The 26,815-nt window shown below is 41.4% G+C and overlaps 1 protein-coding gene across 3 annotated transcripts; it reads left to right on the top strand.

Moving 5' to 3' along the window:
* Nucleotides 1-1,005: 1,005 nt before the first annotated feature.
* si:ch211-267e7.3 (ADAMTS-like protein 2) lies at nucleotides 1,006-23,296 on the top strand. Of its 3 annotated transcripts, none has more exons than XM_041949034.1 (20): nucleotides 1,006-1,126; nucleotides 5,399-5,483; nucleotides 6,017-6,120; nucleotides 9,428-9,503; nucleotides 9,657-9,759; nucleotides 10,198-10,343; nucleotides 10,481-10,604; nucleotides 13,119-13,199; nucleotides 13,407-13,582; nucleotides 13,702-14,125; nucleotides 14,640-14,708; nucleotides 16,191-16,548; nucleotides 16,934-17,034; nucleotides 17,421-17,547; nucleotides 18,119-18,332; nucleotides 19,184-19,339; nucleotides 19,487-19,657; nucleotides 19,830-20,006; nucleotides 20,257-20,410; nucleotides 20,624-23,296. In XM_041949034.1, exons 1-20 carry the CDS (start codon nucleotides 1,023-1,025, stop codon nucleotides 20,770-20,772), a joined length of 3,099 nt encoding a protein of 1,032 aa, XP_041804968.1. In that variant the 5' UTR covers nucleotides 1,006-1,022; the 3' UTR covers nucleotides 20,773-23,296. The 3 variants fall into 3 exon arrangements, with proteins under 3 accessions (XP_041804968.1, XP_041804969.1, XP_041804970.1); XM_041949035.1 differs by having other exon boundaries at nucleotides 20,627-23,296; XM_041949036.1 differs by lacking the exons at nucleotides 19,830-20,006; nucleotides 20,257-20,410; nucleotides 20,624-23,296 and having other exon boundaries at nucleotides 19,494-19,648.
* The last annotated feature ends 3,519 nt before the right edge of the window (nucleotides 23,297-26,815 follow it).

Here is a 26,815-nt window from a genome sequence, read left to right on the forward strand (position 1 = left end):
ACTCCAGCATCATTTAATGTAGCACTGTGCTGACGTTTTCACATCACAACAACACATACACATACTTTTTGCACTGCTCCATTATTTATGTCATCATTCACTAATATCCATAACTTCTGTGGCACTTATCTTGTGCAATATTGTTTATTTTTACAGTGCTGTACATTTTTATTGTACAATAGCCCGTGTAAGACACTGTATTTCATTATTCATATTTTTCTCATGTGCAACTGAAAAATTGAACCATTCTTCACAAGGCAATATTTTTATACTCTTTTGTATGCAATGCACAGCCTCTATAGTTGTTTTTATTTTAAATGCTTTTATTGTCTATTTGTGCTACTTTTTCTTTTTTCTATCTCTCCTTTTTATTCTTGCTGTTGTGAATTTCCCCAGCGCAGGATCAATAAAGTCTTATCTCATCTTTTCTCATAAATGCTACTGGACTCTTCATTGATAAGATTCTTCTCCTCCATGCGCCAATAGTACATGATGTGGTTGATTTTTTTTATGATAACTGTAGACGTGTATTTCACACTATAAAAATCAATCAGTCAACTTTCAAGAAAACATTTGTAAAATATCAATTAAATTATTTCTTTTCTTTTCTCTTTAGCGGCCTAATTTGTGGTGCAGAATGTTTGCCTTCAGTAGGCTATGTTTCATTAATTGTTGGTGTTCTCATAGCTCAGACTGTCCTAATAGTCCACAGCACAACTTGAATAATTATTTTAATTATATTATTTAAAAAAGCACAATCCCAAAACAACCGTAACAAAAGCGAACAAACAAAGGAAAACCCTAAAACAAAGCCTCGCCTCCACCTCATGCGGATGTGAACAACCAAATGTGAGCGGGGATGATTTGCGTAGCGCGCGTGCACACGCGTGTGAGCGCGAGCGCGACCAGAAGGCGTAGCTGCATCAAAAGGGGGTCGAAGTGGGAGGAGGAAGGAGGGCAGAAGGAGAGGAGTGAGGAGGGGAGCGGAGGTAAGGGGAGGGGAAGTGTTGTCGGTCCGTGACATGAATGAACCATGTTCGGTAACGGAGGCTTCGCTCTCCCGGTCTGCTCCTTCCTCCTGCTGCACCTCCCGGTCCTCCCGCTGCCGAACAACTGGCCCGTTAAGGTAAATAGCTCGCGGAATGGCTGTTAGTTCACCTCTCAAAGCTGTGTGCATTTGCAGAATGGTCAGAAGTTATAAACGGGGACTGGATAGTCTGTCACTTTGATTCTGCCTTGCGTATCGTCAAGCGCACTGTCTAGTTTTCACCTTAAATTAATTCTTGGAGCCGCTTTTCAATTCGGCTAAGATACAATTAACCCTGCAGCGGTACTGTGTGAATTAAAGTTCAGTCCCTAGAGTAGTTCGGGCTTCGAAAAACCATTTAAGCACAGTGTGATAGTGTGTGTGAAGGTAAGCTAGCTGTTACCAAATGCGGGAATGTCACTGTTCCCTTCGGCGAACCTCCGAGAAAAGTTGATCCTTTCTTGACTGAGCGCCAGTGGGATGCTTGACGCACGTTGCGTCAAAGAGTGGACACTAACGGCGGCTGTCTAACATGTGTTTACATGAGGTGATAGACAAGGCAGCAGTGAAATGACAGAAATTGTGTGAATTGTGAATAGTGTTTGGTGGACCCTGTCTCCAAACCAGTTATAACGTTGAAGAACGAGCTTCCCACTACTCTGCTTTTTCCCCAAACAAACCCCACCGACCTGAGCTGATGTCCGGTTTATAACCAGGCTGAAATACTTCAGAGGGGGGGGGGGGGGGTTCAGTGTTTGGACTAACACATTGCTCACCCCCACTCTTCTAGCCTGGCTCTACTAGCAGCTTTGTTGAACTTGACCACCTCGTCCACTGGCTGTAACAGAAGCAGTGCTCGCTGCTTTATTCACATTTTATCACTTAGACAGATGCTTGTAAATGCAAATCATGTGAACAACAGATTAAAGAGCCAGTTAAGAGCCTCGTGTGTTATATTTGTGTGTTCTTCTCACACACACCTTTCACATTATGTGATGGATGTTTTTGCAAAGGCATGTGTCTGTCCCTCCTGTTGTCTTCACTCTCATCACTCTCTTTTAAAAGTGTATAATATCATCTGAACAGCCACACACTGAGGAGACTCCTTGAGCACTTTTCAGCAATCCTGGCCAGCATTTTTATTTTTTTACAGTGATAGTTTTGTTCCACATTCAATACTTCACTGTCTTGTTGACTTTATCCTCACTAATCCCCCCAAAGGCAGCGTTTTAAACTGCACAGCTCTTTGTTGCAGGGAAAATCAATTTGTCATTCTTCTTGTGGCCGAGTGATTCAGTCCTTCAGTCCGTCAAATGAACACTAGCTATCAGGAATCAGCCATGTGGCTCCAGTCTCTGCCTTAACATTGCAGAATTGCATCATTGACTGACCATACTCTGTACGCTGTGGACTAAATGACCAGCTAGCTGACTGACAAACTGAGGGATTGATCTGCTGCCTGACCAAAAGGCTCACACAGTCTGATTGTTCGCCTGAGTAAAGAAGACAACATGGTGACAGCCAGCAGCCAGCCAGCCTATCAGGCTGAAACTCTAAACAGATGCGTTACCAAAGGCTATGCAAACAATTGTTTGCAGACACTTTTTCCTCAGCTGTGGTAACCACCAGCACTCCCAGCTCTTCTAAAGCACAAACACTGCCTGGTTTCTATGCGCATGAATGAGCTGAACATTAATGCCCCAGAGATAGCAGATAAAATGTCCCATTTTTGTCTGGTTAGCACTCGTTTATCATTCACTCCACTCATTCCTGCCAGTTAAAAAAAAAAAAAAAAAACTAGCGAATTTAAAAGAGGTCTGGGTTTCTGGATGTAAAGATGAGTTTTGTGGATGAACTTGATTGCACATAAAATTGATGGCAACAGTAAAAAAAGGAAGATTGTGTAGAGCACACAACAACTGGCATGACATCTGAAATGCTTTTTTGGCAAGGGCTTTTGAAAGACATTGTCTTCCAACAGTGCCTTTAGCGCTCTTTGCACATTATTACACACAAACGTAATGCACCATAGCAACAGTGAGGTAATGCTTACTATTTAAAGGTTTGAATTTATGGTGGTAACATTGCTTAGTTTGACAGCGCAGACATTATTTTTCCTATCAAGGAGTGGAGGGATGAATGGTTAATTCAGCTGCATGGACACTTTATGCAGGTGTGCACTGAATAGAGCTTTTGAGGCATATTGGGCACGAGACCAGGCATGCTATGTAATAATGTATGCTCATATTCAAATGTGTTCATATTTGTGAAAAATCAGTCTATAATAAGCCCAGTGTCTACAATCAAAGAATATAGCTTCTAAAGGACATTGAACATATCCTCTCAGTATTTCTACACGTATATGCAACAATATCCACGTATCTGTTGTGAGATAATATTGACTTACGGACCATGCTGATATTGGCTTGGCTGTACTCCATACCCCCCCTCTTGTTCTGAAGCCTGCTGCTGGATTTAAAGTCAAATCTTGTGTTTGAACTTTGCAACATTGGTGATAATTGATTCATAAACAATGTGATCATTATGTTGATTTCTATTATAAATGCAGACAGAGTGGATAGGCTGCCCAACAGCTGTTGTGAAATTTCATAGAAATTGTTTCTATGATAGACTAACAGGTTTTCTTATGAGAGGTTCCTTTGCCATACCATCTCATATCATCATACTTCAATCTCAAACCCCAAAACCTCTCTGAGGGAAGAGGTGTAAGCATGCTTTTTGCACATAGACCTCTTTTGCATGGGATGTTTCCACTCCAACAGCCTATTCACACAGGTAATCTCCAGGCTTTATTTGGTCACTGAACCATGAGTATTTGCTGGCACTTTTGCAATGTGTCATCCCGCCAAACATTAATTCTGTCTTTTATTTTCTACGTCTGACAAATTTGATTTGTGTGGTAAAGTAATGTGATTACTGTCCATTTGAGATCACAAATCACACAAATATCCAAACACACACACAAACACACTCGCTATAGCGGTGTGTGTGTGTCTGTTTATGTTTTGAATTAGCCAGAGGGTAATCTGACAGAGTAAGGAGCCTGTGTGGGCTTGTTAAGGACCCTGTTGAGACAACACAGTAGTGGGACTTTGAGTCTTGATATGTGTGTGTGCGTGTGTGTGTGAGTGTGTGTGTGCGTGTGTCGGTTGAGGGATTAAAAAAATACCACCTAACTGAATGTTGACTTGAAGCAAATCACATCCTTCTGATACATGATGAACTAAATTTCCACCTCTCGCTCAATGTAAGGCAGCTTTGTCAATGATCGTTTTTATGTTAGCGTACTTTCATGTCCAAATAGTGTCTAAAACATAGTTTCTTGCTTAAGATTTACACCTGGATATACAAATATGCTTCCAAAAAATGCTAATGCTTGCTGTTGTTAAATTTCAGCACAGATTCTAGTGATTAACCTTCTGTACATACTCACACTGAGGAAGATAGAGATGTTTAACTGATGACACAAGCTTTACAGTCAGGAACACATTTTTGTGACCAACACCTTAGTGAACTAATTTATATTGATCGCCAAATGTGTTGGGCAAGTCTAGATTTTTCTTGTTTTTCACTAAACAAACTAAAAAAAGAAATAATTAATGTCATTGTTCTCCTTATTAAAATGGAAAAAACAACAGAGTACATCAAACAATCTACTGTGTGCAATAACAGTTGTTCATAATTGTGCTTTTTAAATGTTTTTTTTACATATAAATATATATATATATGAATCCAATACATGATAGTATTGTAAATTATCTAACTGAGCTTGTTTTTGGTGAAATGCTCTGAGTGTATTAATTCCTTTCTAATGAGCAAATATACAACCACAACACACCTCAAAACCAAGAGGACTGGGCCTTGTGTTACAGAGTGCGTCATTTTAAAATGTAAACTGGATTTAATGGATTTATTGCCTAGCTCTGCAGATGGGTAGTTACATACAGGTGAAATAGTGCACCTATGTTATTTAGTTGTTAGTTAATCACATTTTCTTCTTACCATGCTGAAAAGAAATAGATGTGGTTTCTGTCAACCCCAGTCTTAGACTGTTCCAGAACTTAACTGACATAGAAATGGAATATTTATTTGACCTCATGTGCAGGTTCAGTAGAATGTGTTACTGCTGAACTCACATGTGGTCACTAATCACTACACCTGTGACACAAGCTAACTCCAAAGTTTTTAGTTCATTAGTTTGTATGTGCCAGTGAATTAAAGGTTCAACTAGTGTTTGATTTTGAGATATCCAACAGTGCGTCCAGCCCATCTCATGGGTGCTCACACAGTAAATGTGTCCTATGTTCATGTGTATGTGTCTGTGTGTGTGGTGTGTGTCTGCCAGGACAGAAGTGAAGGGAGGGTGGAGCAGCGTAACATCCATCTACAATCACAGAGCTTTGGAAGTCAGAATGTCAAAGAGACGAGCAACAAGGTACTGTAGTCACACGCTGCAGACTTGAAGATTGTCATTCAGCCAGGCCATGATAAGTGCTTTATAAAGGCAACTGTAGCAGCTATTAAGACAAGCTGCAGTCCCTTTATGTTACACACAAAACAAAAATCTGTTCTTTATGGTGGCTTGCACAGGATGTGTTGAGGAGTCTCACGGCCTGAGGGACAAGGCTGACTAGTTTAATTTGTGTCCTACAAGTGCCTATAAGACCTACAAGCACCACCAATTACATGCTTCTGCATAGGTTTAGGTGATAGTTGGTTAACATTTAAGACAACACACAGCGGCTACATATCTATTGCTCTCAATTTAAGCCCACACATTGGTGCTTACAAGATCTTATCATTGCACGTTTTTTATCACCCGACTCATGATGGCTGATTAGTATTCAGCATGATTTTGATATTTTGATATTTCTTTCTAACTCTAGCTCCCAAACCGACCCAATGGAAATTACATTCTTGATTGGCTTGTCTTTTTCTGACTGCTGTACTATGTGTATTTTCTCCCAGGAGGAGGTGTTTCAGTGGTGGGGGGAGTGGTCCAGTTGGTCGTCTTGTTCCAGGAGCTGTGGAGGAGGAGTGAGGAGTCAGGAGAGACACTGTCTCATACAGAGGTAGTGTGTTAAAATTATAATAATTGAATATTATGTATGTGTTTATTATAATATTTTGGAGGGCTACATTGAAACTGGGTGCAAGCTTAGATGCAAATGCATTCTCAGGGTACAAGTGCATGTGAATGTGACCAACTAATTGAAGCACCAGTGGTAGTTCAAACCAGGCACAGCTGATATCATTATAAGTAAGAGGAGTGAAGAATCAGCAGGTGGAGATAGGACGAACCGCAACAATGATTAATCACAGGAGCTTCATTCATCCCCTCAAAAAGCAGCAGGAGTGGACCAGGAGGTGTGAGGCTGAGAAATAAAAGCACTGTGAAGACTCAAAACTCAAATATACACCATGCCAGATAATAAATCACCCCAAATACCCTGTCAGTTGTAGACAATGCTCTTTTCTGAGCTGAATTTATGTTTCATTTAAGTTTAGTTTGTGAGCATAGTGGTAGGCCTGCCTGTGTATTGAGCAACATTTCCTTACTATCTGCCTTTTTATTTTAATTTTTTTTATTCATGCGATTAAAAAGGCTATGTTATGGTTATGTTTTCCTGTACAGTGCCACCTCTGAAAACACTGCAAGATGTGACTGGATGTGGGTTTTGGACTTTTGCTTAAAATAGAAATGCCATCCTGAGCTCCATCAAAGCTGTCAGGACAGCTGCTATCCTAAATGATTTCATTGTTGAACTTGGAATCTGTGTGTAGCAGCTTATTTGTCTGGTGTGTAGAAGAGCGCTGGACCTCCATTCCTGGTAGATCCTGACCAAGCCTGTCACCATGTAGATTTAAATAATTGAAGTTACTGCTGCATGACATCATTAATAAGACTCTGACTTATGTGGTTGTTACAGACTGCCTGAACCACATTAAAATGTGTGTTTTCAGGAGTAAAACTGTACAACCAACCGAAACAGACAACCCTGACTGACAGTACATGTTATTATCTTGTTATTTAACTTTATTTGCCACTAACAACAGCTCACGTTTGTAATAGGAGGTGGTCAAAGGTGGAATTTTATGTCAAAATGAGCACCAACGAAGCATTGTGCCATCTTTTCTGAATAAACTGGTCCTCAGTTCCACCCACCTCAGCGTAGGTGGGTTTGTTTGGAGCCAGGAAATTACTAAACACGCGCAAGTGGACTATCCGCCCATTGCACTGCACTGCAGTGGAGTTTGTGCAACTGCTGGCTTTGTGCTGGCAGGAAAACAGGGCCCCGAGCTTTCTCCAGAATGCAAGATGCAATTTGATGCTTAAAAGAAAAACCAGCTCGGGTATTTGATGCATTGTCATGTCTTGTGCTCATAGTCTATGTATAGACACAAAGGAAGCATAAGTAAAGCTATGGACGCAGCAGTAACACACTGTGAGTGGAGACAGTGGGAAGTTAGGGAGAGCGTTGACAGAATGTGTGTGTTCGTAGCCAATAGCCATCTTGTTACCTTTGACCTCCCCCTGTCAGACTTGCGGAAGTTTCTGTCAACAAAGATTAACGCCACTCTGCCCTCACTGTTGGCCTTCTCTCTCCCCCTCCTCCCCCCTTTCTTTCTCCTGTCTTTGTTCCTCTCCTTCCCATTTTCTCCTCCTATATCTGCCCCCTTTACTCTTCTTTCCATTTTCTACCCCTTTACACTATTCTCCACTGCTTTTTTCTACACCCTTCTCCTCCTCTTTCTCCCTACCCATTCACCTCCTCCCCCTTTGCCTCTCCTCCTGCTTTTTCTCTTTCTCTCTCCCCTTCCTCTCTTGTCCTTCCCTCATCACCTTCTACCAATTAGATGTGACACTCTCACATAGTGACCTCCCGCTCACCTCTTCCTGCTGTCTCTCCTACTTTACCGTCTAAACAGTGTAGGAGGATGGGCTGGAGAAAGAGAGACAGAGATAGACAGAGGAGGTGTGTGTGTGGTGGTTGGGGGTGGGGGTGGGGGGTGGGGGGGGGGGGGGGGGGGGGGGTGCAGTTAACATGGTAATGAAAGACAGATGCATTAACTCCATGTTGAACTTCTGTAGGTTCTTCCCAACACACACTCTTACTCTTCTGTTGAAAAACACATTCAAATTGGTACAGCCAGCCAGCGGTGATCACATTTCATGTTTCCTCTCAATACATCAACGTATGTGCATACTAGTTTTCTTAATAACCAAAGTAGAAAACTTAACACAGGAGCAATAGCAGGTATACGTTTTTACCGCGGCGAATGTGAATTTTACGATTCAGCAGACTGATGGTACCACACCTGCATCATCACATCCACTGCTGTTTATCATTCATTTTGCTCATTTTGTAAGGTGAGTGAACACAAACTGTGTTCTGGAAAACCATCTTTGACTTTTCTGTCCAGCTGAAAAATATGCAAAAAAACAAACTTTAATAATAATGATAGTTTTTCTGTACCAAAACAATGAGCTTGAAGAGCTTAATAATGCCATAAACTTCATTTGCGGTGGGTTCTTCATTGCAAGTGATACCTTTCATGTTGCATATTTCCATTTGACCCATTGTCAAAAAAAAATTGATTAGTGCATCTTAAAGTATGTATTTGTGTTCAACCTTGTGAGGATATGTACGTTGGAGCTGTGGAGTCTACAGGATGCTGTATGGTGTGCGTGATGTAGACATAACAGTAAACTTCTGAAGGTCTGAGTGGCAGCATCTTTTTTTACATGAAGCTAACTCGAGGAGGTACTTAACAGTGGCAAAAAGCAGCCGTTAGTGAAAGAGGTGCCTCTCATTTGGAAAAATGAACTGCTCTCTGAAGTGGAGGAACGTTCACCTCAACAAAAAGAGGGCGGAGTTAAGAGCTGAAATGGCAAAACATTGAGCAAGTTAGTTTGTTAGCAAGTCGACAGTATATAAGATGAGAGTCAGTAATGGGGATAACATTAGCATTACTCAGTATGAAGCACTTTGACTGTGTTGTGTGAATTTGTGCCAAGTGTCTGAGAAGTGTATAAGTACTGTTTGCTCACAGTGGCAGCTGCTCCAGCTACTCATTACGGAAACAAGCTCACTTTTCATTATGAGCACGAAACGTTGTGGATGGAAACATTTCTCCCTGTTCTTTTCTTCACCCCGCTGAGCTCTGGCTCTTCCACTGATTTGCAGTGAAATTATTGCTATGATGGATTAATTTACAGCTTGACAAAGTTTCCTGTGGACCGCACCTTACAGGACAAAATATCAATCCTGTCATTGCCTACTCATGCTACGCCAGATGGAGTTGACAGTCCATGTAATACACTGCATTAACCATATTATGTTCTCTGTCCTGTATTGTATCCTGTCTCTGTCTCAGGCTGTCCACCACACAGAATGTAAACAGCTCATATTGTGTCGGCTCTCCTAAACAGTACCAGCTCTGTCCAAACCAGGTATGATACTACACCGATACTGATACTGGACTAATTAATTCTCTATTGAATCCTCAACTTTAGAATACAGAGGTTAACTGGAAGAAATCTGTAACACACTAAAACCATCTTTAAGCTGCAAGTATCCTTTCCTGTGTGTGTTGTGTTTTTCAGTCCTGTCCCAGCCCCAGTGTTAGCTTCAAGCAGCACCAGTGTTCCCAGTTCAACTCTAAAGCCTTTGGAAGAAGATACTACCAGTGGATACCTCTTTACCCAGGTACTGTATAATCAATTCATCAGTCGTTCGTCTGCATGTCTGCCTGTTTGTCTGCTCAGACACCCATCTTTGACACAGTCAAATGAAACCACAATGCCCTGGTGTGACCCCTCTCCACACTCTCCCAGCTGTCTAAACTGAGCATTAATATTCACAACTATTTTGAATAAATGAACATAAGTTGTTGCAAAAGTGTCAATGGGGTGTCCTCTGATAATTGTTGAGTGTGGTTGCTTATGTGAAGTATTTAAGTCTTACTGAGTCCAACAAATGTGAAAGCTTGAGTCCTCCACCTTCAGTTAAAGCTGCACTACAATTTAAATACCAAATGATAACCACATGTAATTCATTGAATTTTGTACACCTTATTACATAGAAATCTTATATTGTTATGTCAATAAAGTAAACATTTTTTTAAATATATAATTTCCTGTGTAGCTGATTACATCAGCATCTCCAATAAGCCATGTGACCTGCAGTGTACAACCATCAGTGGTGAACGACAGCTGCTAGTTCCTGCCCATGATGGCACCTTCTGCCGCGACACCAAATACCATGGAGTCTGTATAGAGGGATTATGTCAGGTACCCCAACAAGAAAATTGTGATTTCTTCATTTTCTTCTCTAGAAATTACAAATATGTATTAAATGTCATTTAAAGCAAATGTTTTTTGTTAAAGATAACAATTTACTAAGAGTTTTCATGTCTCTTCTCCTGCAGCCTGTAGGCTGTGATGGGGAACTGTACAGCAGCAAGACAGTAGACAGATGTGGAGTATGTGGAGGCAATGGGACGTCCTGCCAGCGCATCTCTGGATCATACAGGAAGGCACTCACACAGTTAGGTAACACACACACAAACACACATGTAGACAGATGTGCATGCAAGTATAATTTATGTACGATCAAATCTTTTATCATCAAATCTTATCAGCTGTTGAATTTGATTTCACTTATACAGCTATACTACATATGTTGGATCTATGTTCTTTATTAAAGGAAACAGATATAGAGGCCTTTAGGAGCTCTCTCTCCAAATTTCACTGTAATTAATTAATAATTAGTTTATGACATGTTTCTTGCAGACTGCCTTGTCTCATAACCCTGAAACTGGTGGGAAGACTATGTTATAGTTTTACAATTACAACTGCAAATTACACTTTTACTGTTGTGTGTAAATGCAGTTCTTTTGGCTGACTCTTAAAGCATCAGTTCACTGAAATAGTCTTAATTTTGTCAGCTATTTTTAGATTTACTCTTTTTTTTTTATCTTTTTAGACATTTTAGTCTCATCTTAGTCAAAAGAAACTATGAACTTTCTAGTTTAAGATGGAGAATGACCATTTTAATTAAAGTGTTAATTGTTTTAAATTAGTGCAACGCCTGTTCAAAACATGCAGGCCTGCATGGTCGCAGAGCCCCCACTGTTCTAGATGCAGCAGTTCCAGACACACAGTTTTAGACATATGCATACACCACCATTTTTTTTTTTTTACATTTAAAATTTTATTTTTTCCCAAAACATGTACCACACCTTAATTTGTGATAGTAATAATCATTATTGTTTATTCTGTTTCTTTGTCTGATACAATTTAAATGACTGAATACTGGCCAAAGACACAAAAGGTTATGTAGAAGATTTTATGTATTAAAAATGTCAAAATATTCAATTAAAAAAAATTATGTTAGACTAACTTTAGCATTACATGTGGATACTGAAAGAGAAGCTTTACACGGGCAATACTGACAACAAGGTCATACAGTAGGAGTGGAGAAGCTAGCCTACTTGTGCAGCCATCAAGGTGTGGAAAATCTGTAAAAAGTGATGTGAATCTAGCTGGACTAACAAGCAATGTTTTGGTCCTGTTTGCATTCAGATGTTGGACATCTTTGCACATCCAGTGACTTCTGACAAGCATGTCTCTAATTTAACAAGCTCGGAGGAATCGTTGACTGTGGAAGATAGATTTGTGTATCATCAACATAACTGATACATTATGTTTTTTGAAGATTTGAGGGGCAGCAAGTAAACACAAACTAAGAGTGTCCCAAATAATGATTCCTGTGGAACATCGTATTTGACCTTAGAGCTGGAAGACATCATGTTATTGTATGCAGCACGTTGTGTTCTGTCACTCAGGTAGAAAGTGCCAGGCCCTTGAGACCAGTAAGGTTCTCAAGACATTGTAGGAGGATTCATGATCCACAGTGTCAAAGCGGTACTTAAATCTAACAGCTTGACAGAAAAAGATCAGAGTCTATTGATAGTATTAGGCCATGGGTTGCCTTCGTTAGTGCAGTTTCGGTCAAGTGTTTGGGTCTGAAACCAGACTGAAACTCACCAAGAAGGTCATTACTGGGTAGATGGACAGAGAGTTGGCTGGCGACCACCCTTTCTAACAGTTTGGACATGAAGGGGAGATTTGAGATCAGTCTATAATTGCTGGTAGTTTGTGGGTCTTTTTAATGAGGTTGTAACCACAGCTGTTTTAAAAGCAGTGGGAACGATACCAGAACTGAGGGATTTCTTGATGATGTTGAGAGGAGGGTTTCCTATTACAGTGCACAGGTCTTTATGAGGTTTCCAGGATCAAGGACACACGTGGTTGGTTTGAAACTAGTGACAATTTGGGAGAGAGTGTCTGAATTAACTTAATTAAACTAGAAAAGGTGGCTGGTATGAGAAAGAAGGAGAGGGTGGGAGGCATCAGAGGAGAGAAACACTGCCTTACCAGTAATATTGTTCCCGATTAGCTCAATCTTTTCAGTGAAATGGTTAAAAACCTCAGCTGTAAACCTGGAAACTGGTGTGGATGAGGATGTTTTCTTGAACTTATTTATGGAATGAAATAAAAATCTATGATAATGCCATTTCTTTTTGACCAAGTGCTGCTGTTGCAATCATGTGGTTTTCACATCACCTTCTGGCTGTGGCTGAACTCAAACAGCCATATTCTGATAAGACACTGCAGTACAGATATGTACTTCACAGGAAAAGAAATGTGCAACCATCCAATGACAAGAAGCAGATGTGGATTATTTTTAAATTCAGATTTTCACCTTGTACCTTATTGTTGTGTCAGCAATATTCTATGAAGATTTAGTCAGTACTTTTATTGTATTTCAACCCATGTAGAACACTTTGGTTTGATTTGTCCAGGTTTTGACTTTCATGTCAGTTGTGAATACAATTTATCAAAAGAAGACATTTGACTTTTTTAGAAAATAGTTTCAGTTGAACTGTCACACTAAAATCTATTTTTTGTTTAATTCAGTATACAGTTGTATTACAATGCCTCCTGATGAGAGTTCACAACGGCAGCCATGCCAGTGTTTAAAGTAGGTGTTTTCTTCATCAGGCTATGTGTTCATCACCAACATCCCAGCTGGAGCCTCCGACATTCAGATCATAGAGAGGCATAAGACTGAGAACATCCTGGGTGAGAACCTACATCTTTTTAAGGTCAATAAATTGAATATGAAATCAACACGTAATTTGGTCATTGGTCTTTCTAAAGCTAGAACCAATAACTATATTGTAGTTACCACTATCTTAAAAATTATTAATATTATGTTTTTTGGGTTCCTGCCCTGTTTTGAATTTCACTGCCTTAGTCCCTCCCCCTGATGTTTCCCCTCCTATCTAGCCCTATCCGATGAAGCTGGTCATTTCTTCTTCAATGGAAACACTGTCTTTGACAATCCCCAAAACTTCCGTGTGGCAGGAACAGTGTTTAAATACAGACGTCCAAGCAATGTTTTCTCTGATGGGCTGGAGTATATCATTGCCCAGGGGCCCACACTGCAGGGCCTCAATGTTATGGTAGTACACACACACACACACACACACACACACACACAGAATGGAACACATTATTTGTGTCTCATTTTACTGTGATAAAGGGTAGTAGTTAATCTGTGATTTTCTCTTTGGACATGAAGTACTACAACCTGAACGGGAAGCTCCCACACATCACCTACGAGTACACCATCCCCTCCCCATCTCATGACAGCACGCCTGCAGAGGGCATCACCACAGGACCCAACCACTCACATGTTAACCTCACCTATAACGAGGTAAATGAGGATGTCAGAGGGGATCGTCTTAGAGCGACGAATCACAGCAGAGGGAGTGTGACATCTGTCCATCACTACAGCGCCCAGCTGGGAGCTGATGACCAGTCAGATGTCCAGCTGCAAGAAGAAGAAGAAGAGGAGGAGGAGGAGGTAGTAGTGTGGGAGATCAGGACACCCAGTCCTCCACCACCAGCTGCCATGTTGGTCTACAGACCGGCTGATGTCACCAGTCATGTATTCAGCCATAATGATGTTGAGGAGCAGGGACCTCCAGTGCCATCTGGCTACCGTGAGTCAGAGATTGATCTGTCTTCTAATAATTCAGATTTTTGCTTTTTTCAATTGATAAAATGGTTGTGCATAGAACCTGCCAGCGTTTCAGTGCTTAAATGATTAGTCAGTTAATTAGTCAGCTGACAGGCGTTGCTGTTAACTACTTTCTATAATTACATGAAACAGGCAGCAGGTAGATGTCTGTTTGTCAGTCTTTCCATCTGTACAACACTTCCAGAGCTCTCTCTAGACAATGGAGACACTGTTTCCAAATAACCTCAAACATATCTGTACTGCAGTTTCTTATTACTTATTGGCTAATATATAAGCCAACATGATATATCTATGATAAGCTTATATGGCCCCTGTATCATCAAGCTGATTTATCAGTTTGACCCCTGGCTGTTTACACTGGAAACTGACCTTTAAATGAGCAAAATTGTTCTGTCTGGCCTCGTAGTGTTGAGGGCTTATCTGTTATTAAAGTACTGTGTCAGTCAGTGCCTCTATTTGTTTTTCTGTTTATTAAGGAAGTTCCTCCAACTCCATTGACGAGCCTTCCACTGCTGATGACAACGCTCTCCTGCTCTCTTTCCCAGGTACGAAAGACAAGTGAAGCTTTTTCCCCAGTTGAGTGTTAAATACTTTTAGGAAAATAATACATAGACCTAAAACGCTTGTGGTTTTGTTTGTTATTCTGTGATAACCAGGGCAAATGAGATGAGACATTTTACCAGTTATCTAGATTCTAACTTCTCACTAACTGTGTCAGACTTCTCACTGCTAACTGGTGGAGGATAAGCCTCATTATGGCAAATCCTCCACACAGAGGGACTGGATAGGATGGGAAGAGGCTGAAAGGACACCATCCAAGCATATAGACTCAGCAGATCGTAGCAACTCCTGTGTGCTGCTCTGTAGCTGTACCCTGACTCCTGACCTCCATGTGAAGAAAAGAAACTATAAAAATTATATTTACAGTTTTTCTCAATCGCTTTGGTGCTTTTCTCACATCACTCTTAAAATTTGCACAACAGTTAGTGACAAGACAGCACTATACAGTTTAATATCACTTTTATTATATTGTGGTTGTAACTTGAGTTGGCAACCTGGAACCCATTTATCTTATTTTGTTTACTTGAATTACCTTTTACAATTTACCACATGTGGAGCCTGAGTGTCAAATTTATTCATCTGACTCCTGATGACCCTGTCTGTTGTCTGTTGTCTGTTGTCTTTTCCACTGTGTGCAAGTTGTTAATACAAGAAAAAGAAATCTTATAAAAAAAAGACAGCACTATACAGTACTTGTACTGTAACCATTGAAAACAACAGATAAGTTACACATTGCTGTAGTTTGGAGTGAATACGTATGTTTCACATTTTTACTGTATATGTGCTTTGCAATTCTACAGCATTGTGCTGAAGAAGAAAGAAAGAAGAAAAATTCACTGAAGTCACTTATTTAGAGCAAACAGAAGAAACACTGTTTTGGTAGAGCTGTGCACAAATGTGAACAATATAACAGTACATATTGTAACTGAACATGGTTAAATCATTCTGGCACATCCAGACGTTCCTGTCTGTCTGGACACAGAATTGTTAATTTAGGAGACATTTCCAGGAAAAACTGATAAAGAAAGGTATAAAGTTTGCTTGACAGAATTTGATAACTAGTTCAACAACTTTGTATGTAATGACTCAAGCAATAAAATGAAGACTATTAGTTTAGTAGTAAAGCAATTGCTTTAGAAGAAGGAGAAATTGCTACTATGATGTGCACAAATGACTAAATGTTGTGGAGGTTGAAGCTATGAGAATTTTCATTCTGATCTGAGAAAAGCAACAAAGCAACTGAGAAAAACAGAAAACTAAAATATTAGTTTAGTTAAACAAGTACTACAAAAGAAAATCCACATATTTCTTTAATTGTAACAAAAATTTTGTAATATAAGTATGCTTAGCTTAATCTAAATAATATCATTCATTATCTCGCTGATAATAATAATCTTTTTCACTGGTATGTATCAGTTAATGTAAAAAATGTCACACAATATTCATTTGTTCATGCCCACTTGCAGGCAGTCAGAGTGTTCATCCCGCAGCCCTGCCAGAAGCCGCCCCCTATCTGCTGCTGGAGGATCTACATAACAACCAGACACACTCAAACATACACTTCCTCACACAGTCAAACACACACTCTGTGAAGCACACACCCGCTGATCCACACTCACCGGCAGACACACATGTGGAAACGTCGTCTGCCGCAGAACTGGACACGGACCCACAGTTGGAAATACACTCAGACGTGCTCTCAGTCACCGACACACACTCCGCTGCACACACAGAAACAGAAAGTGGCGCACACTCTGACACACACGCTGCCATCTTGGTACAGCTGCAACAGGTGTCTGCAGTCCAGGCAGCCAACACAGAGAGGTATGAGGGAACAGCTGTCATACAGATATTTGCTTGAAGGTCACTGTCATGCTATAAGATTTAATTTACCACATATTTATGCCAACAGCTGGAATCTTTAGTGCTTGTTGTGTTATACTGTCATTATCCTGATCATCATTCATTTACTCTGTGCTTGTTATGTATACAGAGAAATACTTCATGTAAATGATATATTCATATAATATATACTAGATATTTCATGTTGTATCCAAACCACAGAGGTTTGCCTGCAGGTCTCGTTGTTTCCATTTTCATTCCTTTTCTTCTGTGAGAGTAACAACTGTTAAATTTATGGGTTTTTATAAAATAGGGAACTGGAAAATATCAGATGTACCTGTCTGTCTCTGTTTCTGTCTTTCTCTAGCAATGACTTTGATGTGGGTCTGGACCCAGATATCAGTCTGGCAGACATGTATCGCTGGAAGGTTTCTGCTTATGCTCCATGCAGCTCAACCTGTACAACAGGTAGACACATGCACAACATATGATAACAGCCAGAGGTATTCTAGTTTTTCTGTTCTCCCACGCCTGATTAGCTGGTACTGTAGGTTAACACTGCACATCAGGACATGCCACTTAACACTACCAGTTAACTCTCACTGGTGAAACTGACCTAAGTAGGTTAAACTGATTACTAATGTTAGAAAATATAGGACAATTTTAACACATCTCTCTCTTTTTTCTTTGGTAAATGTCCCCTTTATTTTGTATGATAATGCACAATGAGGTGTCCTAACATAGAAGCAAGAACAACTAGAGCATTTTGTACCACACATGGTTTGGATGTTGTTCATCTTAGTCAGCACTCTGTGTACTCCCCATTAACTCTGTGTGTGTGTGTGCACTGCCAGGCATCACCACGAGCTACGCCCTTTGTGTACGCTATGACGGTACTGAGGTCGATGACAGTTACTGTGACTCTCTGACCAGACCTGAGCCCACACATGAGTTCTGCACTGGAAAGGAATGTCCTCCCAGGTACTGATTTAACTTACTGACTTTGATTTGCCGGTGGCAACGAAGTGATGATTTTCTTGTGTGATCAGATGAGATATGTGGAGATGAAGTCATCTGCTAAGTTTAAGATGTTGTATACCCACATGATCATATGTTTGAATCTTCTAGATCTTAAACACAGTGCTGTTTTGCCTAAATAAAGTAAAACCAAACAGATGAATCAGTATAAATCAAAGTTTGGGGATTTTTGTCGAAAAATTAATAAATTAAGATTATGTATCCCAAACCAAAGGTCCTGAATTTTGTCATTTTGTGAAGTTTTATATGCTGTTAGTGAGTCGTGCAGACCCAGAGTGTGAAGCATTTTCATTAATCTGCTATGTTTATTTTTAAGAAAGCATTTCTAGAACATTTTTTGACATTGACGATCCCCAGTGGTAGCAAGAAAAATGCTAGCAGGCAGAAATGCATAGGCAGAAGGAATGACATCTCATCTGTGACTGAAAGGTTTCACTCACCAGATACACTGAAACTGTATTACAATTTCACCGATGACCTTACCAACCGCACCATCTCACCACTTTCTCCTCAGATGGGAGACCAGTGGTTGGAGTGAGTGCTCTCGAACCTGTGGCGAGGGCGTTCAGTACCGTACTGTGCGCTGCTGGAAGATGCTGTCGCCTGGTCTTGACTCCTCTGTCTACGATTCACTGTGTCTGTCACATGACCTTCACAAGCCAGCCAATAGAAAGGTCTGCCTTGGCCAGAGCTGCGGACCCCAGTGGGAGGTGTCTGAGTGGTCAGAGGTAATAGTTAGTATTTTTGTAGTAACAAAATTCAGATTTTGATACCATCTAGAAGATTGATGTATTTACTTCTAAAATATGTGTGGTCAAAGCAGCAAAGCTTCAACAGCTTCATCAGTATCAGAATATTTCCATATAATTTCACATACCGAAATTTGCATTGAGCAGTCCTCATCAACAAAAACAAACAAAAAACCTTAAAAATATTGGTGAAACTTTTTTTCAGGAACTAAAATAAAATCTTTTTTATTTTTACAATGAAACTAAACTGGAATTTCAAATCTGATACCTAATACTGAAAATGAAAACAATAAAATCCCTGCTCCTTCTGGAGGGTCCAAGTGCTGTCAGGCCAACTGAGACGTTTAATCCCTCCCCCACATGCTGGGTCAGCCCTGGGGTGTCTTCCCATGTGCGTGTTCCCAGGATGTCCACAAAGGGAGGCAGCTAGGAGGCATCCTCACGAGGTGTCTGCACTGTCTCAGCTGCTTTCTCTCAACTGTAAGGCGCAGTAATGTGAAACTGAGGCTCTGCAGAGCTGCAGAACACCACACCTCATTGTAGCTTATGGTGATAGGTGAAAGGTTGAAAGGAAGACTTCATGGCAAGCCAAGAGAGCCTAGTCTAACTCAGACGAAACTTTCAAACAGAGAGGCATGAAATATTACTGATAGAAAAAAGGAAACACATAAGCAAAAGTGTTCTGATGATGATAAGTCACCTCTGACTGGACTGCTCATGTATTCCTCATGTGCAGCTACACTATCAATAACAGGTGGCTGTCCAATCATTCCTCCTGAGGTAAGAGTCACTAACGTGGATAGCTGTGTGTTTGTCTCTGTGTGTGTTAGTGTTCAGCACGTTGTGGCTCTCGGGGTGTCCGTAGTCGGGAGGTTCGTTGCTCCATGGAAATGAGGCTATGTAACAAGTCATCTCAGCCAATAGAAAGTCAGGAATGTGAAGGCCCGCCCTGTGACAGAAGATGGACAGTTTCTGACTGGGGACCTGTAGGTTTAACAACACACACACAGCTTCAGCATGGCAGCACACATCAGACCAGACATTTTAACACTTCTCATTCAGCAGTTCTTGAATTGATGAGAACTGTAGTTTCAGTTGTACATTTCATTTAAAAATACCTGTGTATGTGGCAGTGCTCAGGTGTGTGTGGCGAGGGACGGATGGTGCGTGCAGTGATGTGCCGATCATCAGGTGGGGTCGTGATGTCAGAGGAGCAGTGTGACCAATTACTGCGCCCGCTGGCCATCTATCCCTGCGGTGACAGGGATTGCGCCCCCCACTGGGTTGAGCAGGAATGGCAACAGGTAAACATTTGAAGATCCAGTCCATAACTTAAACAGGTCTTTCATGAGTCAATGTGTGCAACCTTGACACTCACACGTAAAATATGCATGTGTGTGTGTGTATATAAAGCGATATATACATAAATCATTACTGTGTGCGTGTCCTTGTGTTTGTCGTGTATGTGTGTGCCAGTGTAATGCCACATGTGGCCGCGGTGTGCGTCAGCGTCAGGTGGTGTGCGCTGGACTAGAAGGTGGGGTGTTCAAAGAGTTTCCAGACAGCAGCTGTGACCAAACCAACAAACCAGAGACCAGCTCCTCCTGCTTCCAGAGACCCTGTTCCAAATGGTTCACCACATCCTGGTCTCAGGTAGCCGTCTGTTTGTCTGTGTGCCTGCCTACAGGTGATCAGCCAGCCAGTCTACAACTATCGTGATCTCAAGACAGGGCCGACTAATCGTTAAAATCCTGCGCCTTCATAAATTGTGTCTTTGTGTGATATCCATACTTTTTATTCAGTCTTGTTTTGTAGGTCTAGCTGTATTTGAACTGTCTGTAGGTCAGATTATCAACAATATGCAGAGAAAAATGAAAAGTCCTGTCCCCTCATGCCCCCTCAGTGCAGCAAGACCTGTGGGACCGGCGTCCAGGTTCGAGAAGTGAAGTGTTACCAGGGGGAGGAGCTGGTAACCAGGGGCCACAGCTGCAACTCTGCCCTCAAGCCTGAAGCCAGACAGAGCTGTGAAATCCAGAGCTGTCCAACGGAGGCGCCAGGTACAAAAACAAACACACTGCGTGCATTTACTGTAGCTGATGCAATATTTCAGCACACTTTCAGCTCCATCAGCGGAGGATGAATTCACTCGTAAATGCGTCACTGTGACAAAGTGTTTTCCTGCTGTGCCCTAATGAATTCAGTGGAGCATTTAGACTCTTTCCTCCCTCAGCATATTTCAAACAGTTTGTGTGTTTCGTGTGTTTATCCAGCAGCAGCCCCGGCAGCATCGGTGGCAGTAGATGACGCCTGTCAAGACAAACCAACAGCCAACTGTGCCCTGGTCCTAAAGGTGAAACTGTGTTCCCACTGGTACTACAGAAAGGCCTGCTGCCAGTCCTGTAAGGCACCAAGACCCTGAAGTCTTAACTGTAACCTCTCACCTCAACCCCTTAACACAAACCACTGGTACCAAAGGTCACATTACATTTATATTGGTGCTACATAAAAGCCTGCTGCTAGCAATGTAAGGCCTTCCGACACTCATTTTAACCATGTAGCTCTTCCTCCTGTCACTGATGTCAAAGGTCAACCTGTGGTCGCTGTCTTTACCTACTTCCTGTCAGTGTTACCCCTTTAATCTTGTTTCCTCGCCCCTCAAATTGCTCCTTAAAGTAAGTCTGTCTTTGTATATGGTAGCACCATCACGACTAAAGATAACCAGTGAGAGTTACTCCCAGTGCTTCCCCAAACATCATTAAAATAGCTCTTGCAGACAGTACTTTTCCTGCTCTGTAGCAATATTTTACAACTGGAAGATTGTCTAAAAGCATAAAACAGCTCTGAACCACGTTCCTGACACAACGTACAAGGCTTAAGTCTTTCTGTCGGAGGCCCCGACCATTAAACCAGTGTGCTACTAAATCTCTTCTCTGACAGCCTCCTCCCCTGCAATGTGAAGAGACTAACTTTAGGACATACAGGGCTTTCTGTTCATCGCTTTCCTCAACTACAACATAGAAGGCGCAAGCCGGTCTATTGATAAATGTCCTTCCTCTGTTCCTCTTTATTCCCATCCTTCTCATTATCACACTCACCATTTAAAGGGGTAAAAACCCTCAAGAACCCTCCCTCCATCCCATCACTGCAAGTCACTTAATTAAGTAATCCCATTTCAGGGATGTTCCCTATAGTAAATATCTATAATCTATCCATTCCCTCACTTCTTATGGTGCTATGTTCCACTAAAGACGGTGTATCCAAAGCACATGAGAGCCCTAAGGCAGCTTGTTACTGTGGCAGCAGACAAGGACAGACTGGACCAGGGAACAAAAGCGACTGAGCCCCCTCAGCCTTGGTCCAGTCCTGTTATACAAATGTACTACTGGTGCCATGCTGATATGCAACTATGCTTGTTTTTCCTCCATTCAGAACAGGAATTTACACAGTACAGAGCAGAGACAACACAGCCTGCTGCCCTAGACTGACTGCTGTAACAGGGTTACTACCAGCTTTACTGCTGTCACTTGCTTCTTTGTCAGCACAGTACCAAAACACTCCTTACTTCTTCATTGTGACCATCTGATCCATGTCGCAGCTCCATTCTGCCTACAAAACAGTGAACTGCAGCTTTTCTCCTAAACAGGAAGCCTTTTAATACACGTAGCGGGCACTTGGCTGTAGCAACTGAAACCGAGCTCATTGCCACTTACATCCAGACTACTACAAGACAGGCAACAGTTGATGGTAATTAAAGTAAATGCATACAGAAGCAGACTAAAGAGGTTAAACTTGACTTTTGTTTTTGATTGCATTCAAATTTAACACTGAAATATAATAGCAGTAACAGTTCTATTACTATCTACCATAGCTGGACCACCATCAACAAAAGTGCACTCACTGAGACAAACAAGTCAAACAAACAGAAATGTTCAGGGGCTAAATCAGCCCAGTGTTTTATGCATTTAGTGTTGCACTCCTATAACATTGGCAAACGTGATTTGGATGTGTTATGCTACTAGCGGCTAATGTAGCCTGGAGCCTCTCACCTGAAGCAGAGAGGAGTGAACTTCTTACCCCCAGATTGTTTTCATTTTCAAATTTGTGGTCTTCAGCAACCAACCACCACTCAACGACTCAAGTGACATCACTTGAGAACATTTATCAGACTTCACACAGATCTCCCCTCTGGAGACACGAGAGGCTTTCTACTTCACAACATGCAGCAGCGTCTGTGATGAAACAGAAGCATCATACACTGGAACAACTGCCAAGTGCTTTGACTGTAGGCAGCATTTCTCTTTGGGTTATGCACAACTAATGATACCATGAGGAAAACCCAGGTGACTCTTAGATACATGCTAGATTAGCTTGCAGACTATCAAGTGTCTGACTAAACCTAGAGAGAGATCTATGTTTTAAATGGAGACAGAAAGATAGAACAGGTATTTGTCTTCTCATGAGCCTCGGGGAAATCTGACCCAAGCATATATCTAAAGATGCTGGAATGTTCTTTTAAGTTGATGCGATTTTCCTTACGACAGATCCAGGGTGCCTCTGAGGAATTTTCCTCTTGGAGGAATTTGAATTGTTAGAAGCTGGAAATGTAGAAGTCAATGCGAGTGCTGTGAAAAGTAGCGTGTGCAGGTGCAGTAACCTCTGAGCACCCTGCTCTACTCCTGTAGACATTTCACATGTGACAGTTTAACAGGGAACTAAATGAAAATAAGTCACTGGAGGTGCTGCAAGCAGAAGAACAGTCCAAAAAGCGGAAGAGCATGAGTGTGGTAGCATACCAGCATGGCAGCCAGTGATCTATCCATTACACTGTGTACACATGACTGTCACTGTCAGTCTCACTGTTGTTTACCTGTTGTTGCCCACAGAGCTGCTGTTGTTGTTTTTGCTCATTGTATCACACATAAAGAATAAAAGATCAGCTGTTTTTGACAAGCATCTGTGTCTGGCTCCTGATTGCCGCTGCTCGATCACAAACACTGCACTAACCCCGGCGTGTAGCACAGGAAACATGCACCACACGCAGTGAACGACGATTTCTCCAGGAAGCAGTTTTAAGAGTATGGAGGGAGAAGATTGAATATCAAGGTAAAGACCTGAAAACCAAGCAACTGACAGAAGTAGAGGTGAAACGCTTATACTTCAATGGATGCCAGCTTAACAATGGTAATTCAAGCTGGGGGTGTATGGGAAGCAAATAGTGGAGATACACATCTATATGTTCTTTAACAGAGGGGCAGTGTGGGTGCTAATTACACTATCATCTGAAACATGACCTGCTTCCTCTGCTGTGTCATAATTGACCCTTGTGTTGTTTAGAAGACTCGCCCCTCTTACCAAACACAATTAGCATTGTCATGGTTACAAGAGGTGGGATCCCAGTGGGTGACTCCTTGGAGAGGCCAAATCACACACATGAACACACACCAATTACTCATCCGAGCTGGTCTGGACAACACACTCTGCACGTCGCGCTCCAGAGAAGGACCTTGAGGTTGATTTCTTTTCATTTCATTTTGCAATGTTGAGAAACAAAGCTGCCATTTAATTATATAGCAAGAGAGGATCCCTGATAAACCTGTGTGTGTGTGTGTGCGTGTGTGTGTGTCTGCAGGCATAGACCACCAGCTCCAGAAACAAGGTAAGTACTTGCACCTGGACTAAACAGATCAGCTGATCTTGAGATGTTCGTGGAGTAGGTGATCACTGGGACTCACTGCAACACTTCACCTGTGCTGTGAAATATTCTACAACATCTATGAAATTTAAATCAACCTCGACTAAAGTTAACACTCAAGTTAGTCTAAATACAACTCAAAGCTAAACTCACTCACAGTGTGTCTGCTCTACTCACAGATTATTTCTAGATTTATTTCCAGATGTTTCTAATAGATTGTAAACTGCAGCCTGTTTATACCAAAAGTGTCTCAACATTTGAATGATGATGAAAATTGTGTAAAGTGAATCCAGCAGATTCCAAACAAACAGGAAAGAAGTTAGCTTGTGTTAGCATTTGCTCGGGCAGTTAATGAACCTGTGATCATCAGATCTGCACTGAAACTTTTAGTTGCTATGGAGATCGTGTTAGATTTCTGAATGTCTTTCCGACCGTCCAGGCAGCCGGTGGCTCACTTCAGTGTGCTGTGAGAAATCTGTTTGCAACGTTGAGAGTGAACACAGATCAAAGCTTGGATGGGAAGTCTGACGCCTGGGTGTGATGTCTCTTCTACTCAAGAAGCTACTAAATTTATATTATTATTAGTTCAGTTGGATTTTGTGACAACCGAGCTCCTGAATGAATCAGAGGTTTAAAAACTGTTCAATATTTTCAAAGGTGGTTCTATAATCAGTAGGCATCAAACACTGGCCATGCTGTTGCATCATATTCACATTTTATTAGTCCAATATTGTTGCAACCATTTTGCACATTGAGATGATGTTTTTAATTCATGGTTTTCCTGAAGCAGCCTTCGTGTCAGCTATCTACCTGATGTAGCTTGAGTGCAGTCTGACAGCTTTTTCTCAGTGGTAGCTTCGCTGTACCATTAAGGTCAACGGTGTCAGTATTCTGTATTTTTCTTCTTTTCCCATGAAAATACCAGAACCAACAACACTAGCAAGTATTTTTTTAGTGTGTATCCAAAGTCTGATATATCCTGTTTGCACTGGGCAGTGGTAGAAGAACTGAAGTAAAAGTACCAGCACAGCCATGTAAAAATACTTCATTACAAGTACAAGTCCTGCAGTCAAAATCCAATTTAAGTAAAAGCACAGAGGTATTACTAACAAAATGTACTTAAAGTAAAGAGTACCAGAGTACTAGTAAATAAATGCTCCTGTGACTGATATCATGACATATGACCATTAGATTTGTAACAGTGATGCATAGATGTGTGAGCAGCATTTGACTGTCGTGGTTGGTGGAGGTGGAGCGAGTTTAGTCTGAACTACTTTAAATACACTGAGATAGTTTGGGGTCACATGCCACAGGCCTGGGAACAGCTGGGTTAATCTTTAACAATGCATTGTGTTTTCTAAGCCTCTCATGTAGTTTTTATGTGTGAATTTGAATCAGTAAGTAGTTAGAAACAGGACTAACACTTTGCTGGCTTTGGTCTTTTCATGACATTTATCTTGACAGAGGAAAAATGTAGAACAATCCCAGATTTGCCTTTTAACTGTTTCCAGCATAGATTAAAGCTTTACTGCACTTTCAGAGCCAGACTGGGAACTCTGGGGCTGTCTTTCTGTCACTGAGGGGTCTCCAACAGTCTCATTCCACCTACGTCACTTGCATGTCACGGTGGGAACTGCGGGGACTTTTGCTCCATCCATACAGCAGCTCCACTCTGTGTATGTTTCAGATGCCTCACAAAGCCAGGATGATGCTCTTAGCAGTGGTGCTTGTGTGGTGTGTGGAGGAGTGTGTGTGTTTCCCTAACGGCTCGGTGGCGTCCTCCTGTGGCAACATGATGCCTGTACATCCGCCCTTCACGGCCTCCACCAGCAGCCCGCCGTTCACACTGTCTACATCCAGTGCCACCTACATGCCCGGTGGAGTCATTACAGGTACCCCTGCAGGAACCTTCCTGAGTCTGTGCAGAGCATGACATCACTGTACTGAGTGACCTGCTCTGCATGAAGCTGGTGTATTTAAAGTCTGATGGCTGTGCGTCCTGTTTGCATGTTCTCCTGGGTTTCCTCCAGGTTCCATCATTGTCTTCCACAGTAGTAGCGTCGCTGAAGTGACACTCTGCATTGTCCACAGGTGTGAATGTGTTTTTATGTCTGCATGTGTGAGACCTGCCATAGATCAGTGGGCGGTGCAGTGTGGACCCTCAAAGCATGCAGGTGTAGGCTACAGCCCTCGTGACCCTTAACTGAACACGCAGTACAGGAATAAAAAGATGTAATATTCTAGTTTTCATTTCTTTTCTTTTTGTTCTGGGGTATTATAGATTTACTTCTACTCTTATTTTATTTTCCTGTCTATGAAATACAGAATGTGTGGATACTCAATGAGCCCTCCAGCACTGACAAAGTAAAAATGTGATCAGCTTCCCAGGTGTCAGGTGCCTAATCCATAGTGATCTTGAAATGTAATCTTTCCATATGCATGGACAAGAAAACCTCGCTCCTCATGAAAAGCTTTAAGAATTGTGCCAGTAGACTTTGTATATCAAATCTGCCCCTTTAATACATGTTTCATTTCCAATGTTACTATATGTTTTCTAATATGAAAGGTTATTGTCTCATATAAAGAAAGCAGTATTTCTATAATTACATGATATTTATAAAAAAGTGCATTAAAAATATTGTCATTATCAAACTATTTATTGTTTAATTGATTGATACTACATTTATTGTATGTGATAATGTAAAACTGAACTGATTCTAAAGAGACGCTTCTATCAAATTCCACACAATCATGTTAATGTTTTTTACTG

The sequence above is a fragment of the Chelmon rostratus genome, chromosome 12, assembly GCF_017976325.1.
Source record: "Chelmon rostratus isolate fCheRos1 chromosome 12, fCheRos1.pri, whole genome shotgun sequence".
In the NCBI taxonomy this organism is placed as follows: Eukaryota; Metazoa; Chordata; class Actinopteri; order Chaetodontiformes; family Chaetodontidae; genus Chelmon; species Chelmon rostratus.

Excerpts from the sequence above, each read along its gene's own strand:
- si:ch211-267e7.3 (XM_041949034.1), top strand. The coding sequence starts at position 1,023 with ATGAATGAACCATGTTCGGTAACGGAGGCTTCGCTCTCCCGGTCTGCT. Across the intron at positions 6,121-9,427 it reads AGACACTGTCTCATACAGAG|GCTGTCCACCACACAGAATG; the intron begins GTAGTGTGTTAA and ends TCTCTGTCTCAG. Across the intron at positions 10,605-13,118 it reads GAAGGCACTCACACAGTTAG|GCTATGTGTTCATCACCAAC; the intron begins GTAACACACACA and ends TTTCTTCATCAG.